Here is an 18,527-nt window from a genome sequence, read left to right as displayed (position 1 = left end):
GCTTTCATAAATAAAGGTGTATGAAAAGTAAAACAATGCATATTAATTCTTAGAAGAGTGTTATTTGGAAAAACTAAATGATTATTTTAACTTTTTAAGTTCAATTTTGAATTGTTTCATATTGTTTACAAAAGTATTTGGTATTATTTGGACACCCAACTGGTAGTGAATAATTTAGGAATGTTTGATTTAGGTGATGTTTCCTTGGAACATTGGGATATGATACTATAAGTTATTTAGTGGAAGATTACAAATAGAATATTGATTCTTCGTCACCGTAATCTGGAACAAAACATAAGCAACACATGAAGAGAAGATGCTCATGTTCGTTTTTTTCAAGACATCAAAGTTTAATATTCATTATTAGTTTAGACTAATACAACTTTTGTCTCTTATTTTAAAATAAAAATATTTTGTTTTTTTTTTATATAAAACAAAATTCCAAAACAGACAATACAATGTAAAATTCCCTGAAACTATTGCTATTACACCAACACATTTAGTCTAGGCAACTGCAACTTCTTCATCTTCAAAACTAAGATTTAATGTCTGCAATTTAAAGCCTGAACCTTGTATGGTTTCTACCAGACCAGAAGCCACACCTGTAGCTTGAACAGTTGTCTGTTTCTTCAACTGAACCATAACACAGAAAATCATTAATGACATTGCAGAAAAACTAAACTCATTCAAGGATGTTTACTTAATAGATAGCCATATTCTACAAATAAAAAGCTTAATGGCAAGGTATTAGGGTATTCAGGAATATGATGTGCCTCAACAATTTAACTATGCCACGATTATGGTGTCAACCAAGCCGGTAAGAAAAAACTCATGTTGAACAATCATCCAAAATCAAGAGTTTGGAGTTCATCTTTTGAAAAACTAAGCTTTGTGGCAACTGGCAAATTGCATTGAAGTGTTTGCATACCTCTAAAATTGCAAGTCCCTCAGAAAGCTGAACCTTCAAATCAGTAACACCTTCTGTCTCCTAGAAAAATATATAATGAAACCATGATAACCAAGTGTTAAGGATAACAAGAAAAGTTTCCTAAAGACAATGACCATTGACAACATTGCAAAATAATGAAGAAATATAATATAACAATCAACGTGACCACCAAATTCTTACATAAGAATAGAATTAAAAGCTGTCTATTTATAAAACCTTAATGGAAAGCATATATTAGATTAAGCTATTGGTGTGGCTGGAAACAAAGAACATACTCCCCTCACATCACCTCCATTGAGAAATGCAGTATTTGTATGATAAGTTTGCTTTCTTGAAGGCCAAAATTCAGTTACATGTTGCAATAATGAGCATGTAATTTGCACACTTTAAACAAATAGAAAGGAGAGGGTACAAATGCTCCAGCATAAAAAAGGAGTTCCAAGTCTCATTACTAAACAATACTGATGTGATTTGCCCTCTTTCATCATCATCCTTTGATCATCTTCCCACATTGAAAATTATATTGACCATGATTTTGCAAGCAATTTTGTTTTAAAATAAATTTGAATCTAACACACACACAACTCTATGTCTGAATAAACATCACTAACATTTGATATCTGACTTTCAACCTCTTACATCATCCTCTAGTAAAAGGAAACCAGCCGACAATATTAACTCAGTTCTGTTTCAGAGGAGTGATTTTAAAACAAGGACATAAATCATAGCAATTGTTGCTGCTATGTTCATTAAGGAACCAAGAACGAAATAACAGCATGAGAAAACATACGAAGATACACGTCACCAAAGTTATATTTACATCAAGTTCACACTCACATTGAAGCAATTGAGAAAAGTAGAAGATTACCTCTAAAGCTTTGGTTAAAGCTGGAATAGCTGATTCACTCAATGCTCCCTCTGCCTTAATATATGCAGAAAGTAGACAGTCAGTCTCAAGAAAAGTGATACAATTACAAATAGAAAAGGCATATACCTCAAGATCCAATTGCACAATTTTTTTAGAGTTAAAAATAATTCTACAAGACTAGAAACTATGACTCAAATCCAGGATATCTAATCTGCTGTAGATTTAGACAGCTAAAACGCTGATTAGTGTGAGAAATAGTTTAGACCTTAGTTCATTGGCCCATGATGGGAGGGGACTAAGGTTAGTTATTGAATAAACCTCTATCTACCCTTTGAATGATATTGTGCCAAACATATTGGAGCAACTCTGATCCAGGTGCTTATGCTAGTTGTAAAAGTCAAGCAGCTTATCATTGCAGCAAGTGAGTTAATATTGAAACTGCTTATATAACCAAGTACAACCAAGGTTGGTTAACTATTATAAAAGCACTTTTTGAAGTCAAAACGAGGGTTCTTGTGTGAATGAAGAGATAAAATGAAACCCACTAAGAGTAAGTTATGAACTTTGTTAGGTTTATCAAGGGAAGAAGTTCACTAGGAGATACAATACCAATGAGATCTGGACCTAATGTGTCGATGGTTCTTCACTTTTATATATTCTCATTTCTATCCAATGTGGGAAATAAACTCATCCTTGGATTCCCCACAACCTTAAGTTGGATTCAACCATTGGAGTGAAAATTAGTGACTGTTTAAACCAGTTCTTGCCTTTCAATGCTCTTAGACCGTAGAACTTGGAAATTACCCTCCCTACAGGTTCATAATATATATATTTCACTTCATTGGTCAAATCTGTCCGCAGCACTGTTAACTCAGGGACTTATATGAACAACAAAATGCATACATCAACGTCTTAAGTAGTAATCTTCATTTGTTAGGACTAACATAATGATGCTATATCTTTCATAGATTAGTTTGTTTCTTTCCACGCTATATGGGATTAGTGTGGTTAATTGTTCTAACTTACACGAATTGGCCCCGTCTGGATTTGCAAAGTCACAGCTTGTCCTATCAGTGTTCAAAATTTGATGCAATCCCCTTATAATTTTAACACCCCAATTGCAGGAAAAAGACACTGATCGATTCATTGCGTTGAAAAAAGATCAAAATTTGTGACTTAGGTAGGTGAGCAAAGTTCCTGAAAACTTCAATCCAAAGCCACATTGACAAAAACACAGTATTGTACCTGAAAGAACATGGTGAGAGTGTCCGATGGGGAAACCGGAACCACAACAGGTTGCTGTTCGGAGGTTGATGGTTCTTCACTCTCATCAGCGTTGAGTTCTTCTTGCTGGGTTTCTTCTTCCACTGCCTTCACCACGCGCTTCTTAACTGTTTGTGCCTTCAAAGATGGATTGCGAGTGCGCAAGGGGAAGCTGCAAAAGACAAAAGAGGGAGAAGAAGAGGAAGAAGAAGGCAGTGTTGAAGAAGAGGGGCGAATGGAGTGCAGAGAGAAAGATGACAACAGTGTCGCCATTTTCAAACACAATCTCAGAAAAGAGAAGTTGCTGTTCTTATTTCGCACCCTATCTATCTATCTATCCAAACCAGAAAACTACCTCGTAGTATAACACATAAAAAAAACTAATAATTGTTGAATATTTTTTTAATACATTTATAAATATTTTGACATTAATAATGTTTACTCTCCTAACTTTTTTTTTCTTTACATTTTTCATTAGATTGTGTATTTTATTTAGTCATATTTTTATTCGAAGAAACAAAAAATATAATATTTAAAAAAAAATACAAGAATTAATACTTTAATTAAACAGAAATCTTAAAAACCAAATCTAAAGTACATGAATAATAAGCTGCCCAATTTTAGCAAATTAGATTGATTGGGTATAAAAAAGAAGAAAAATAACATACTACAACATGGTTGTTTGTAAATAATAATGTCGAGAATGAGAGATAAAAAATGTCTGATCAATTTAATAATTCATATGGTTATAAAACTAATAATGTTTTTACTTCCTAAAATCTGAAAATGAATCTGTTGTTTTAAAAAACATTTTAGTCTCTTAAGTTTAAAAAAAAAACATTTTAAATGGGCTGTTTGAGGACTACAATGGTTTTTAAATTTCATTTTAATCTCTCAAATTTAGTATTAACAAATTAAAACCAACATTCTTTCAAATTTAAGAAATTAAGATTATTTTAACTGGATTCGTTCCAAATATTTCAAATTTAGTATTAACAAATTAGAACCACAATTCTTTCAAATTTCCATGAAGCAACGCCACACAGTATAACAGAATAGCAAGATCACTTTTTCATTTGCAGTCATTAATCACGCTGTATATATAAAAACATATTAAAAGAAATTTTCTTTTTGGGATCATGACACAAATCAAATCAAGTCATGTTGGTCATTAGCTACTACAGTCGAAGGAAGGAAAACATAAGTCATGGATTCCAATGTCACATAAGGAACAATAAACTAACATTTTCCGATGATAGTAAACACTATGGACGTGTTATTAGTTAAAACAGGTGAATTAAGACAAAATAATCAGTCTCAACCACAAAATGCGAAAAATTTACTTACAATATGTTATTACATTATATGAGGCTAGAATGCCTCTGTACAAAAAAAGGTCAGCTACAGCTAGAATGCACCCTAGTTTTAACCAGCTGAGAGCAAACAAAGTCAAGCATTAAAGTGATTTGCAGTCTTCTTGAACTTCACCATCTGCAAAAGTTTAGGAACCAAACACAAAAATAAAATTTATGCAAGGCTAAGAGGTTAATGGTTTATTCTATTTTATATAAAAAATTTGAAGACCAGAACAAAATGAAGTCAGTGCAGCATTTCTGAAATTATAATGAAAATATAACAATCGAAACTTAAAGGGAACTCGGAAGACCCTTGAGAGTAACCTTTGAGATTTATGGCCAGGTTTGCTTGAGCATCAGCTTCAGAGTTATATTCCTAAAACATCAATTGAAGAATAAGTTTCTAACTTGTAAGTAAATACTAAATATAGAGCAAATGATAAAGTACTACCCTAGCAACATGACTGATCTTGAATGACAGAAACTTGTTCTTCAACTCCTTGGCCTCACTACACAAGGAAGCCATATTCGGGTGTTTGATTTTCCATAAACCTTGAATCTGTTGCAAAGGCAATCATATAAGATTGGTGAACTGGTCACGAAATGTATATAAACTAAAGAGCAATTGTTGGTAAATCCCAACTCAACTCAATTATCAGACCATTAGAAGGAATGACTTAAAGAATCCAAAGAAACTTTCATTAGGAACTATACTGTTACTTCAAATTTCAAATATGTGTGTAATATATCTATTTAATAAATAAAGTAATTTTCTTTCATCACAATCCAGATGTTATTTTCAGCAATGGAACACGGATAACGTGGTAGAGAACAAAAAGGGAATTGAAAGGTACTAAGAAAAGGCACACTTTCAAAATATAGCAAACCTGGTTGCAGACAAGAAGAGAGTCTCCCTGGACAACAATGTGCTTATATCCTTTCTTCAGGGCATATTTCAATCCTAGTATTAAACTTCGATATTCAGCAACATTATTTGTTTGAGTTCCCACTCCTTCGCGCAATCGATAGATCTAAGCAGAAACCAAATAGTTAGCTCATTCAGTAAAAAGTACAATAAGCACAAGAATTGTCGCAGATAGTATAGACCTTGTTCCCATCACGTAGTACAGCTCCTGCACCAGCTGGGCCAGGATTTCCTTTGGAAGCACCATCAAAATGAAGGGTGCATGACAACTACAAAAGACATGTAAGATTTCACTGTCATTGTATAGTTACAAGATCATTACTTTCAAGCATGCATCAATTAATGATAGAATAGAATGCTTGAAAGTTTAGAGTAGCATGAACAATAAATTAACAATCAACTGAATTTGCACATATCAACCCCTATGATGTAGTTAGTCTATGAATGCCTGCAAAGGAGATAAATAAAACAGCAAAAACTGAAAAGTATATTTCAATCTTATAACTACAAGAACATACATATTTATTATCACTTGCAGATAAATTACAAAAAACTAAAATCAAAGAATTGCTATGGAGCTGAAATAGTCACCAACAATAAAACACATTACCAAGTAAATTATAAATTGTGTGGACAGTTGTAAAATATAGTATGTACAGGCACTTCTATGATGATGTAGAGTGTGAATGCCAATATTAGCAATTAGCAATGCAAAACATAATCAAAGAGGCTTACACAAGTAGACAACTCTGCTTGGGATCCACCTAGTGCATGATCTGGCTGTGAATTTGTTGGGAATGAAGATGATCCAGCTAGCTTCTATAAAAGAAAGGAAAAGAAGAAAAAAGTGTAACTAATGACACACAGTCAGCATCCTAAAGGCTAAGTAGTAAGACTGTAATATCGTAGCACTAAGAGCTAAAGTTGCTAACTACTATATTGGATCACTATTAGCTTGAAAATCTTGCTTCTTATAAGACTCAACTCGAGTTTGAATCAGACCAATTCTTATTGAGCTGAGCTGTGCTAAGTCCAGTTTGATTTAACTCATTTTCAATCCTATATTCAAATATGTGCTTCACTTAAATCAATAGCATTTCTTGAGGAATTTAAGTGCGATTTCCTGTTCAAGGATGTGTTATCGTTGATAACTTACGCTAGTGTCAGGCTGAATAGCTCCTTGCAAGTTCCTTGATGAGGAACTCTCGTCAAAAGTTCTTCCTCCAGCAGAATATGGATCCTGTAAAAATAAACCATCTCCTCTTGAAGTCAAACTTTTTTCAATTGCAACCAAGGTAGTTAAAAATCAAGATTATGATTAGGACTGTGAGCTATCATAACACAAATCATAAAATTTTACTTTGAATTTCTTGAAGAGAAGAAGAGATGTACGTTAAGCCAACCAGTGCCAATTCTGAATTTATTAAGTTTACATTTAATTGGAGTTGGGTGAAAGCATGCACTTGCACACAATGTAACTTACAAGAGTCTTAATTGCATTTTATTTTAATTGAAGGCCATTAAACCAAGAATAATACAGAAAAAATACACTTAATTGCATTAAAATAAAACCCAATTAAGGCACTTGTAACTTACAAATATCCATTGGCTGCCTAATTAAATGTAAAATTATGAAATTCATAACATATAGTAATCTCTTCTTCTCCCTCCAAAATTCTTAAGCAAAATATATCTTGAGTTTAACTACCTTAAAAATGAATTCATGAAAAACCTTAAAATCTCTAAAACCTCTAAAAGTCCTTAAACTCTACAGTTACAAAAATGAATTCATGAAAAAATTACCATCCAACATAAAATGCAACGAGCTAAAAAGTTTTAACATAAAGTTCAAGTTAATAATATCAAAAAAATGGTTTTCACCCCATGCATAAGGAAAATTTTCAAGTAATAGAGAACAATGGAAATAAGATGGGTGTCTCAAACCTGATAAGGACAAGCATGAAGGCTTCCAAATAGCCTCTCATTCACATTAGCAGCACTAATAGAATAGGGGGCTCCCTTAAGCCCATGTGCAACAAGGTATTCCTCAGTTTTCTTAGGTAAAGAATACCCTTTGTAAATACTTAGAGAGTCACTAGATACCTGCATGGATAACACAAATACTCAAATGAGAATACCCTCAACTTCTATAGTAATCAAAACATGAAAAAAAAAACCTTGCTGTAACTCAAGAAATAAAAACCAACCCCAGAAATATAATGCATATTCAGCGTAAAGAATTAGGCCTGGTTTGATTCACTTCTAACTACGCTGATTTATACACTGCTCTATAAAAAAATTCCACTCAAGTCAACAATCAATTTCTCATCTAAAACGTTATGAAAATTGTTTCCAGAACTACTGTTTTCTTAAACAAAAAAACGGCAATAGAATAGAAATGTTTTCTCATCTTCTTGAACTACTTCCCTCAAGTACTCTATCCAACAACAAGATAAAACTCTTAGAAAACAAAAATGAACTCAAGAGACAAACAAATTTTAGAAAATAGATAATAGTTTTTAGAAAAAATAATCATTCAAAGCCTAAATTTCCAAACTACAAAACACAGGCTTAGAAATGCACCCTGCCCAAATGCAGAAAAATAACAAAGGCAAAAACTATGCAACATGAAAGAACGTAACAAGGTGGGAGATGACATACAGAAGACGTAAGTAACGCTTGAATGTCACTGAAAGACTTGTAGATGCCAACAACATTCCTTTTCTTTACAACATAGAAAGCATCTTTCTCCTCGGCCATTGCAACAACACAGCAACTATTCACATTCACAAAGGTATGATTTTTAGCTGAGGAAAACAAACAAACATCATGCGAACAAATAAACCAAAATTTGAAGATAGTGAACAAACAAACCCAGTTGCAGAATGAATCACTTCCAAATAACCCAAAATTTGAAAAGCCACAATTTCGATCTTCCTGTTTTATTTTATTTTGATGTGAATTTATGTTGAGTAACAGCGACAGAGTGAGAAAACATGTCAACTAAAAAGTCCTACTGATTAACCATGTACTGTACGTATTGTCATGGGTAGTAGGTGTTGGGAACACAAAATCGAAAGACCCAATTGCACATGAAGGCCCATTTAAGTGTTAAGTTTTAACTGAATCTATATGCTCATATCAAGGGCTTTCTTCCTGCAGCTACAGTTTTCCGTCCTGCACGTCCAAAAATTTTCTAAATCCCTTAAATGACCCTGAACATTTTTACCATCGTAAATATTTTTTTCTCCTTATATTTTTACCCTCATCCACCCATTTATTCTCATACTTTATTTTCTTAACCCTAGGGCCGCAGTCTTCACTTTCCCTCATATTTTTCGTAAATATTTTTTTCTCCTTAAAAGACGTATTTCTTTCACTTGTCTTTGTTTAAAAATTTGAAGTTATTATGTTTTTAGTAGAATCGCGAGAGGTGTTACACAGAAGTTGAATTAAAATAGAGCTTGAAATTGAACATTATGACGAAATATAAATTATAACATACCTGAAGTTGAAAATGGAAAACCTCCCATAAATAGGATAACTAAATGTTTAAACCATTTTTTTATAACATATCATAATTAAATATAAATTTTCTGATAAAATACCATAATTAAATACAGATTTTGTGACAACATACCACAATTAAATATAAATTTTCCGAGAATATGTTTTAAGACTGAGATAATTTATCTGGTAATCACAGTGATATTAATTGTAAGGTTTATTTATTTTTTTTCTAATTAGTTCCTAAAGAAATAAGTAAGTTTTGGTTTAGACGTTTTCTATATAAATTTTATTTTCCTTTTTGTGTCCCAAAATTGAAAATTGTTACTTTTTTTTAAGGCTATACTAATTAATATTTGTTTGAAATGAAAAGTTAAACGATCAATTGAGGGTAAGATACACTGCATATTAGTTTATTAAATTTGTAAAATATAACTGAAAAATAAACTTGTCCCGTACATATTATTTAAAAAATAACTGTACATCTCACGCGTTAACATATAAATTCTTTTTATACATAAAATAGAATTAATTAATAATATTAAAAATAATAGTTAAATATATTTTTAGTCTTTAAATTATTTTTAAAATTTTTATATCTTCATTTTTAAAATAAATGTATATTTATTTTGTCATTGTACCTTATAAAAATAATGTGAAATATCCTTCTTAACAAATAATATGTAAAATATTTTTCATGAGACAGAAAAAATTTTACACTAACTATAGTATAACCTTGATATTTTTATGTGAAAGGTATTTTTGCATGATTTTGATAAAGTTCTTGGTGAAATTAAATATTAGTTATAAGTTTTTAGTTTCAATAATTAATTTCTGTCTTATATATTCTACCTTCAATATTATGTTATGTGTATATTTTTAAAATTATTTTCATCCAAGTTTAAAATTAAGTATAAATAATATATAAGATGTTATATTTTTGTTATTTTAATTAGTGTATTGGTTACATAAATAGTTTAACGTAGAACTATTAAAAAAAATCCATTAGTATCAGTTTCTTTATGTATAACATTGAATTAGTAAAATAAATATCACAAACAAATTAATAGCTAAAGTAAATAGTATGATATAAAAAGGAGAATGATAAAAGAAAATAGATCAAATAAAAAAAAGTAAATAATTTATGTTATCTTTTAGTTTACAATGAAATTTAATAAATATTTGAAGGATAAAAAATAAACTAAAAATTAGCATTTTAAAAATACTAAAAGTTACTCGTGCCAAACCCTATTAATTAGATTAACCAAGTTTTTCAGCTAATGAAAAAACAAAACTATAAATTAATTGAAAATCCTTGTGAACATAGCCTCAAACATTAAAATCTGCTACACCATCAAATAATACCATCAGATAAAACACACACATCAGAATCACATCACCTTCTGTTTTTGTCAAGGTTGATTATGTTTTTTAGAATGACATCACCTAAAAATTGTCATTAACTTCAAAAACATGTACTTCATGCTTTTGAAGTTAATGTGTTTTATACTAATTGTGTCTGAAACTTTTACAACATGTGTCATCAACCGATAGGTATCAACTGAAGAAGAAGACAATTTGAAAAAAAGTGAGAATTTAAAGTAATCTGTTAATAGTAACAGGTGCAATGGAGAGAAAAATGTTACTCATTCCATAATCTATTCTGAAAGATAATAAATACAGTTATGTTCCAACAAGATTCTCTCAATGATCCTAAAGCTTTACATAAGTGAAAATCCACAAGAAGCCAATAAATCACCACTCCCTGACAAAGTCTTGGGAAAAGAAATAAAAAAATTAATTTTGTTTGTCTATGATATGATATGATCCTCAATGCTTATTATTGTTCTTTATATGGAACAATCAACTTTACTCTATATCTCATTTTCTTGGCAGCTGCTATGTAATCTTACGATTGTATCTTGAAGAACATCAACTGAAATCTGGATAAAACACCCAGTGAAAAAAATTTGCAATCTTTGTTTCAGCTGACTTGTTCACCGATCAAGTCCAAACCCATTACGAGAAATGACAATCCTTGGAAGAGCAAAAAGTAGAAATGAACACCATGTGCTGACAAAAGGCTTCTTGCAGATGCTGTGAGCAAAAGAAGTGCAAGTGCAAGCTCTTTCCTGTAGAGTCTGTTTCTTTTTTTCTTTGAAGGGATTTCTGATTGCTTCAGTTTGCCTAATAGTTCCAAGCCAGATTCTGAGTGTCTTCTGAGAATCTTTTCTTCATTTGCAGATTTTGATTCTCTCTCAGCCAATGCTAACAAATCTGACTCTGAGGATCTCCCTGTCTTCTTTGTCACCACCCACTCATAGGCACTTCCTAGCTGGAACAGTCCAGAAATCATGGCATTGAACTTTGTAACTGACATGGTGTTCTCAAACAGAAGATAAGGAACTAGGAAAGGGACAGATTTTGGGGCTGGAAGGATGTTCAAGAAAGACATGAAAATGGGGACATAACATATCACCCAAAGGGGTAGTTCAGACTCAGGGATGAACATAGTCAAGGGTAGTATGATGCAAAACAAGGTGAATGAGTAGAAGGGAAGTATAAGTTTCCTCAATAGGAAGAACAGAAATATCAAATTAGATTTCTTCCAGATCGATATCTGCACAGAACAAAATCAAATATGAATTCAAAGAATTATGTATACATGTCATAATATAAAGATTGAGTAAATAGTATAGGCACTTATTTTTTCACTTTCATCATCCAATTACAATCAATCATATATGAGATTTTTGTTTATTTTTCATATAGCTACTTCAAAAGTCAAGCTAATGACGATTTATGAGTGTGTTTGACAGTATATTTTTTACACTGATGTTGCATAGAAATTGAAGTCTTGAAAAAGAAGTGAAAAGTAATAATACCTTGGAAGTTAATATTGCAGGAAGACATAGCCTGAAAAGCTGCATTGGACCAGAGTGCCAACGATGTTGTTGTTTCTTATAAGCTTCATAAGACTCTGGTAATTCACATAGAACTTTGACATCATTAAGGAAGATAAACTTCCATCCATTCAGGTGAGCTCGGACAGCTATGTCCATGTCCTCAACTGTTGTCCTCTCCAACCACCCTCCTGATTCCTCCAAAGCCTTTATCCTCCAAACTCCAGCTGTTCCATTGAACCCAAAGAAATTCAAGAAATAGCCATTAACTTGTTGTTCCACCTCAAAGTGAAAGCACAGGTTAATGTTCTGGAGCCTTGTCAGTAGATTCTCATCTTTGTTCACAAAGGACCATCTAGCCTGGACCAGCCCCAAGTCAGGTTTTCCCTGAAAAATGAATCATGAAATAATTTATCAATTTTTTACACTTTAGACCATACCTAGAAAACTTTTCCTTTATCCTTAGAAGGGTTAAAGTATCAGTGCCTACCTTGAAATGTGGTATGGTTAGTTTGAGGAAATCAGGATTAGGCTGAAAATCTGCATCAAAAATTGCCACGAACTCGTAGTCTTTAACATAGTCACATGACATTGCTGACTTAAGATTCCCAGCTTTATACCCAGTTCTAATCAATCTGTGCCTGTACAGAATGTTGATCCCTTTCTCTTTCCAAGAAGCAACCTCCTCTTTGATGAGCATCTGTAAATTTCCATCATCCGAATCATCTAGCACTTGAATCAAGATTCTATCTTTTGGCCAATCAAGTTGAGCAGCAGCACCAATGGATTGGGAATAAACCTTAATCAGATAAAAAAACAACTACAATCAAGCTGAGCAGCAGCACCAATGGGCTGGGAATAAGCCTTAATCACATAAAGATAACAAAAATAGTGTTTCAGATTCTGAAGTAAAACTGGGAAATCATGAGCCTAAACTAGTTGGCTAAGTACCAATGATAAGAGTATTCTAATTTCAAATTTAAGCTAGACATAATCATAATCACAATCATAATCATAGTCTTAATAAAAATGTTTATCATATTCAGCTAGTAGAAGTATTGATTCGGTTACCTCTCTCTCATTGCACATGGGAATCTGAACAAGAACCATTGGAAAGTTTGAAGGGTCCTCAAGATCAGAAGCATCTGCATCAATGGTTGGCTTCAACTTCTTGTACTTGATCCAGAAGCATCCGATGCACAGAGCAAGGCGATCCAGAGACTGAATCAAGAAGAGCACAATGCAGAACTTCGAAACAAACAGAACAAGAGGAGCAACATACTCTTCCCTGAAAGAGAGCCAAGCCATATAGGACCATTGCAGCAGACTCTGAACCTCCCAAGGATGAATCATGTGCAAGTTCCATCTGTTGAAATGAGCAATGATCTCTACTACCAAGCCTCCAATTGAGAGAGCAAGAAACACCTTGATGAACCTGTATAACCTCCCTCTACTCTTAGGACCCTCGTCGCTCATGTCAGCCAGTGAAACGCGCTTCTTGACCAAAGCAAAAGTGGATTTGAGACCATTGGTCAACCATGACAAACATGTCATAACCCTGTGGAGTTTAAGGAGAAGAAACCACGTGAACTGCTTGCGGCTTGTGGCTTTCTGCTTCTCTGGGAACATGGGAGAGTCCAAATCATGAACTTGCAACAAGGTGAAGTTGTTGGTATTGGACTTCTCAGCTGTTGTGACAGCAGAATTTGGTGCCATTACTCTCTTTTTCTCTCAATTCTGTGGAAGTTCTCGGGAAAGAACGAATGAAAGAAAATAAAAAAATAAAAAAGAGAAGATTTTGGGAAAAGGGTTAATGCTCCCTCACCAATCAAAATTGAAGCTAATCAGATACCTTCCCTCAACATCAAGAATGTATCAAAAACAAAAAAACAAAAACACTCAAAAGGGTCATTCCCAGATGAGACTTTTCCCTCTGTTGTTTGCTTTCAAACCTGAACTTAAGCAAATCTCAGAGGTTCTGATAAATTCTGAGTTTAGAGTTTAACAGAGAAAGACACTTTGAGGAGCTTAAACTAGGTATTAATAGTATTCATATTAACAACCATAGCTTAAAAATATGATTTTTTTATCATGGGGTGAAACTTGAGCACAAGAATAAATTGTACTCTCTTTATTCTTTGGATGTGTCTAATTTGAATGGTTAAATTTGAAGAATTTGAGGTAAGGAAGGTGAAAGAACAGGCTGGCATGGTGAGCAATGTTTGGTAGACACGTAAAGAACCACACCATAAAGAGTTACACCTCAATCACACCATAAACTTTTTTCCTCTCAGTGTGACAATAAGATACAGCTAAAGTGCAGATCATACCAGAGGGAAATGCTTGTTGTCTGCTGTAAACGAATCACCACAGAAATTTCCCCCTCATTACCCTCTTTCCTTCTATTTTCCCATCTTCATCCTAATAATAATATTAATATTAATTATGATTTATTAATAAGTAATACAGATTAATGATCTCTTTTAACAAGTTCTTTGATTTCAGGAATATTAGACTTCAATCAGATTAAAATCTTATGAATCATGATCAAAAGAAGAAGATTTGATTAAAGGTAGTGAATGGGGTTTTTGCTATTTTATTATTTTAAATTCCCATAAATAAAACAATGAATACATGTCTTTTTTTGGTATGATTTTATTAAAATAGTTTTCATCCTCAATGACTAGATTAACTGAAGAATAAGGTAATTGAAGTGAGAGAGAAATTATAAAAAATAATTTGACAGTAGATTGTGAGATGACAACATTACTTATCTTAAATCGGTTTTGAAAAGTCAAAACTGGACAACACAACACAATCTCAAGATGTTTTGTAAATAATGTTTTACTATGAAAAAGTTTTACATTATCAATAAATAATGAATAAACATTACGAAGTTATTATTACAAATTCAAATTTAACATATATAGACCAAACCTGTGATTAGATGACAGCATAAAATCATTTTATTCAGTGTAGTTTACTTTTTATATTTAGACAATAATATTTTTCAAATTGTTTTTTCCATAAATTAACTACTTTAAAAAGTTGTACAAATTATCTTATATGCATAAATTAACTTTAGAAAAGAAAAAAAAAACACATACACTCAATATAGAACATATAAAGAAATAGAGAATTTCTCCACGTTTGTTTTCAATTTTATTTTTTAAATAAATATTGTAAAGAGAATTTTTTTATTTTGGTGTTCACATTTATTTTTCAATTTTATCTTTTAAATATTTTTTTTTTCAATTAAGATAATTATTTTAATCATTTTACTGCTTAAGTGATTATTTTTTTTAAAATTAATCACTTTTTAAACTTAATTATTCTATTATAAAATAAATGAAAAATATTTATAACAAAGATAAAAATTAAAAATTATTTTTTATTATCATAAAAAATATATGAAGCTTAACACATATGTTACTGTATATTAGTGGTATTTTATATCTATTATATTATTATTATTATAATTATATGATGAAAAAATTCTTCATCATTTAGTGTACATACTTGTTTTTTACATTTACCTATATTATTATTATTTTTTTAAATTAAAATAGTTCTTTTACTAATTTTATCCATTTTTTAAAATTGATATTTCAATATTTTTTATATTTAATTATTTCTTAAATTAAAATAATTATTTATAATGAAATTATAAAATCACTTATATTTACTTTATAATTATAATAATAATAATAAATTTATTTTTTTATTATTATAAAAAATTAAACACACATACACACGTTGTAAATATTTTTCACTAGCGTTATATAAAATAAGTTTATTAACTTCTAGAAAACTGATTTTAAAAGTTACATTTCTTAAATTTTATACTAATTGATAAATATAAATTAGTGCATAAAAATTTAAATTTCTGAAAAGATTATTAATCTTGTAATAACAATCTTAACAATCATAGAAAAATTATATGATTTGTTCACAGCACTGATGCCTATTAAATTCATAACTAATATAGCCGTGCACAAAATATATTTTTTATTTATTACCTTTGTTAGAAAAATTTATTAATTTTTTTAATGATTCGGTTTAGAAAATTATTTATTATGGACTTGGTGCATTGCACTATCAATTGTTTACTAAATTATAAGTTATTATACTTGTCAAGATTGTTGTTATTAAATGAATTTTACAGAGTCCTCTCCACAATTTTTTATTTTGTGTTATTTGAATTTAAATTATCACTATTTTATATGTCTTAAATAGTTGTGTGCAATGTATCTATGTCTATATTATTTTTGTTGATAAGACATAAAGTCAGCCAGATCATATCATAGTAGTCATATATGACAAATTGAAAAAAAAGAAAAGAAATAAAAATTGTGCCTTTATCTCTGCCGTGTTTAGGGGTTTAATTTGATATATAGTCAAAAACAACCAAGAACAAGTTGACAAAAATGGTGCTTCAACTCCTATTTTAATAAGATCAATTCACACCCAATAAAGATTAGTGACAACAAATGGTAATAATGTGTTCTTATCATATTATTAAAAAAATATATTTTAAATTTCATCCATAATTAATCATTATAAAAATTAGGGTTAGATATATTTTTAGTCCCTATACTTTAGGACGATTTTGGTTTTAGTCCCTCTTTCAAAATACAATTTAGTTCTTCAACTTTATAAAACTCTGGTTTTAGTCCTTTTTATCAAATTTTTTTAATTGTTTCAAACACGTTTCTAAGTTAACATTAAAACAAAAATGTGTCAAACAGTTTAAACAATCCAAATACTATAATGAAACGTGCTTAAAATAACAAATAAAGTTAAAAAAATTTGGTAAAAAGGACTAAAACCAGAGTTTTCTAAAGTTGAAGGACTAAATTGTACCTTAGTTTAAAAGAGGGACTAAAACCAAAATCGCCCCAAAGTATAGAGAATAAAAACATATCTAACCCTAAAAATTATAACAATAATAGTCAATTTTAATAAAAAGAAATATATATTTTTTCATTACTCAAAACCTTATTTAAGGAATAGAAGCATAAAAGAGCATACCTATATACAATGCTAGCAGAAGATACTTCAGTTCTACATATTAGTATAATCGAAAAGGAATATATATACCTCTATAGTTAAATATAAACAACAATAATAATATTATTATATTAATTAAAAAAATCAATACAGTATCAAGCATAAGATTAATTATTATAATTTTATTTTAATAATTTAAACTTGAAATACTTGTTTTTTTTTTCTAAAATACATCCTATATATGAAAAAAAAAAATGTTGAAAATATGTTTAAATTATATTTTAAAGCATGTGTAATATCTCACTATTAATGTAAAGTATCCATCAACTTAAATGATGGTGGACAGTTTCATTTTATGCAACTTTTAAATTTAGATATATTAACATAATCATCAAATGATATACTCATATGATAATATAAATATAGAAGTTTATATATTATACAATAATGCTAATCAGTTATCATTATTATAATGAATAAAGATAAAATATCTTTTTTGTCCCAGTTTTGGTTGCGAATATTCGAAATGGTCTTTATTTTATTTTTCTGTTCAATATAGTCCTAAAAAACGTAATTATGTTCAATTTAGTCTTTTTTCTGTTCAATGTAGTCCTAAAGAACGTAATTGATATTCAATTTATTCCTTTTTACAAACTCCGTGAACCACAAACAATGACTAAATTAAACACAAATTACGTTCTTTAGGACTACATTGAACATAAAAAAGACTAAATTGAACATAATTACGTTCTTTTGGATTATATTGAACAGAAAAATAAAATGGAAACCAGTTTAAATATTCGTAACCAAAACTGGGACAAAAAAATGTATTTAACCATGAATAAATTATTCTCACTAAGATCTTAGATCAGTCATTAATTAATTGATTTTAATGAAAGAAAATTGATTTGGCATAAAGTAACTATTTGATTGTAGAATTTTGAAGATTTAAAAGTGTTTATTTTTTTTATAAAACAGTGATATAAACGTGTTTTTGTTTCATATGTTTACAGTGAAAACATTAGACCCACAAAGATTGTGGCATGGTTTGGTTTGAAAAGGGTGTCGGTGGAATTAGTTATCACGCGGTCTTGGTAATGAGTTGCTTATGTTAGGTAGGATATTCAACCAATAGTAAAATGTTGGTATTATTATTATTTATTTTTAAAAGTAAAAGTTGAATAAAAGAAAAAAAGTGATATTGAAAAGAAAGAAAGAAATTGACTATGTAAAAGTAGGGGCAGTTAGAATAGTTTAAAAGAAAAATAATGAAAGTCTAAAAAGTAGTTTGAGAAAATTTTGTTTGTCTCTAATGAAGTGTCTATCTTAAAAATGGATAAGATACTTATAATAATATTAGTAATACTGATAAATGGATAAGATAGTTCATAATAGTATTGAAAATTTTTAATGGAATATTTTACGTTCATCATGAATATAAATAACATTTAATTTTAAATTAATATAAAAGTAATCATGTATATGTACATATCATTTTGTATTTATTTAAAATTGTTACAATAATCATTATTGATTGAGTAATTTAAAAAATTATATTTATTGTTATTTTTTACTCTTAATTTTGTAATTTTTTATATAATTAATTTTCTTTTTATCTCCATTATTTTATATTTTAAAACTAATAAAGGTAAGAAAATTTTTAATGTACTTTTTTTACTTATCAAATCTTTTAAAAAATTTAAATATATTTTTTTTGTATGATGTAGTTCACGTGGTGGTGTAATGG

At 30.0% G+C, this 18,527-nt stretch overlaps 3 protein-coding genes across 3 annotated transcripts; all 3 read right to left on the bottom strand.

Moving 5' to 3' along the window:
- Positions 1–329: 329 nt before the first annotated feature.
- On the bottom strand, positions 330–3,430 carry LOC106763915. Its single transcript, XM_014648096.2, has 4 exons — positions 3,063–3,430; positions 1,818–1,871; positions 929–988; positions 330–633 (listed from the first exon to the last, which is right to left on the bottom strand). The coding sequence occupies exons 1-4, from the start codon at positions 3,351–3,353 to the stop codon at positions 505–507; spliced, it is 534 nt and encodes a 177-aa protein (XP_014503582.1). The 5' UTR covers positions 3,354–3,430; the 3' UTR covers positions 330–504.
- Positions 3,431–4,270: 840 nt separating this feature from the next.
- Positions 4,271–8,369, bottom strand: LOC106767806. The gene is made up of 10 exons (XM_014652760.2): positions 8,235–8,369; positions 8,022–8,136; positions 7,305–7,463; positions 6,517–6,600; positions 6,096–6,179; positions 5,543–5,629; positions 5,323–5,466; positions 4,887–4,994; positions 4,760–4,811; positions 4,271–4,571 (listed from the first exon to the last, which is right to left on the bottom strand). The coding sequence occupies exons 2-10, from the start codon at positions 8,118–8,120 to the stop codon at positions 4,537–4,539; spliced, it is 852 nt and encodes a 283-aa protein (XP_014508246.1). The 5' UTR covers positions 8,121–8,136; positions 8,235–8,369; the 3' UTR covers positions 4,271–4,536.
- Positions 8,370–10,495: 2,126 nt separating this feature from the next.
- LOC106773544 (xyloglucan glycosyltransferase 4) lies at positions 10,496–13,840 on the bottom strand. The gene is made up of 4 exons (XM_014660233.2): positions 12,842–13,840; positions 12,261–12,569; positions 11,753–12,157; positions 10,496–11,487 (listed from the first exon to the last, which is right to left on the bottom strand). The coding sequence occupies exons 1-4, from the start codon at positions 13,484–13,486 to the stop codon at positions 10,852–10,854; spliced, it is 1,995 nt and encodes a 664-aa protein (XP_014515719.1). The 5' UTR covers positions 13,487–13,840; the 3' UTR covers positions 10,496–10,851.
- Positions 13,841–18,527: the final 4,687 nt, after the last annotated feature.

Source organism: Vigna radiata, chromosome 1 (genome assembly GCF_000741045.1).
Source record: "Vigna radiata var. radiata cultivar VC1973A chromosome 1, Vradiata_ver6, whole genome shotgun sequence".
NCBI lineage: Eukaryota > Viridiplantae > Streptophyta > Magnoliopsida > Fabales > Fabaceae > Vigna > Vigna radiata.
This window is presented reverse-complemented; position numbering and strand designations above follow the sequence as displayed.

Excerpts from the sequence above, each read along its gene's own strand:
- LOC106763915 (XM_014648096.2), bottom strand. The coding sequence starts at position 3,353 with ATGGCGACACTGTTGTCATCTTTCTCTCTGCACTCCATTCGCCCCTCT. Across the intron at positions 989-1,817 it reads CTTTAACCAAAGCTTTAGAG|GAGACAGAAGGTGTTACTGA; the intron begins GTAATCTTCTAC and ends ATATTTTTCTAG. Across the intron at positions 634-928 it reads AGGGACTTGCAATTTTAGAG|TTGAAGAAACAGACAACTGT; the intron begins GTATGCAAACAC and ends GTTATGGTTCAG.
- LOC106767806 (XM_014652760.2), bottom strand. The coding sequence starts at position 8,120 with ATGGCCGAGGAGAAAGATGCTTTCTATGTTGTAAAGAAAAGGAATGTT. Across the intron at positions 4,995-5,322 it reads CTCTTCTTGTCTGCAACCAG|ATTCAAGGTTTATGGAAAAT; the intron begins GTTTGCTATATT and ends CCTTTGCAACAG. Across the intron at positions 4,572-4,759 it reads CCTGGCCATAAATCTCAAAG|ATGGTGAAGTTCAAGAAGAC; the intron begins GTTACTCTCAAG and ends AAACTTTTGCAG.
- LOC106773544 (XM_014660233.2), bottom strand. The coding sequence starts at position 13,486 with ATGGCACCAAATTCTGCTGTCACAACAGCTGAGAAGTCCAATACCAAC. Across the intron at positions 12,158-12,260 it reads TAACCATACCACATTTCAAG|GGAAAACCTGACTTGGGGCT; the intron begins GTAGGCACTGAT and ends TTCATTTTTCAG. Across the intron at positions 11,488-11,752 it reads CTGCAATATTAACTTCCAAG|ATATCGATCTGGAAGAAATC; the intron begins GTATTATTACTT and ends TGTTCTGTGCAG.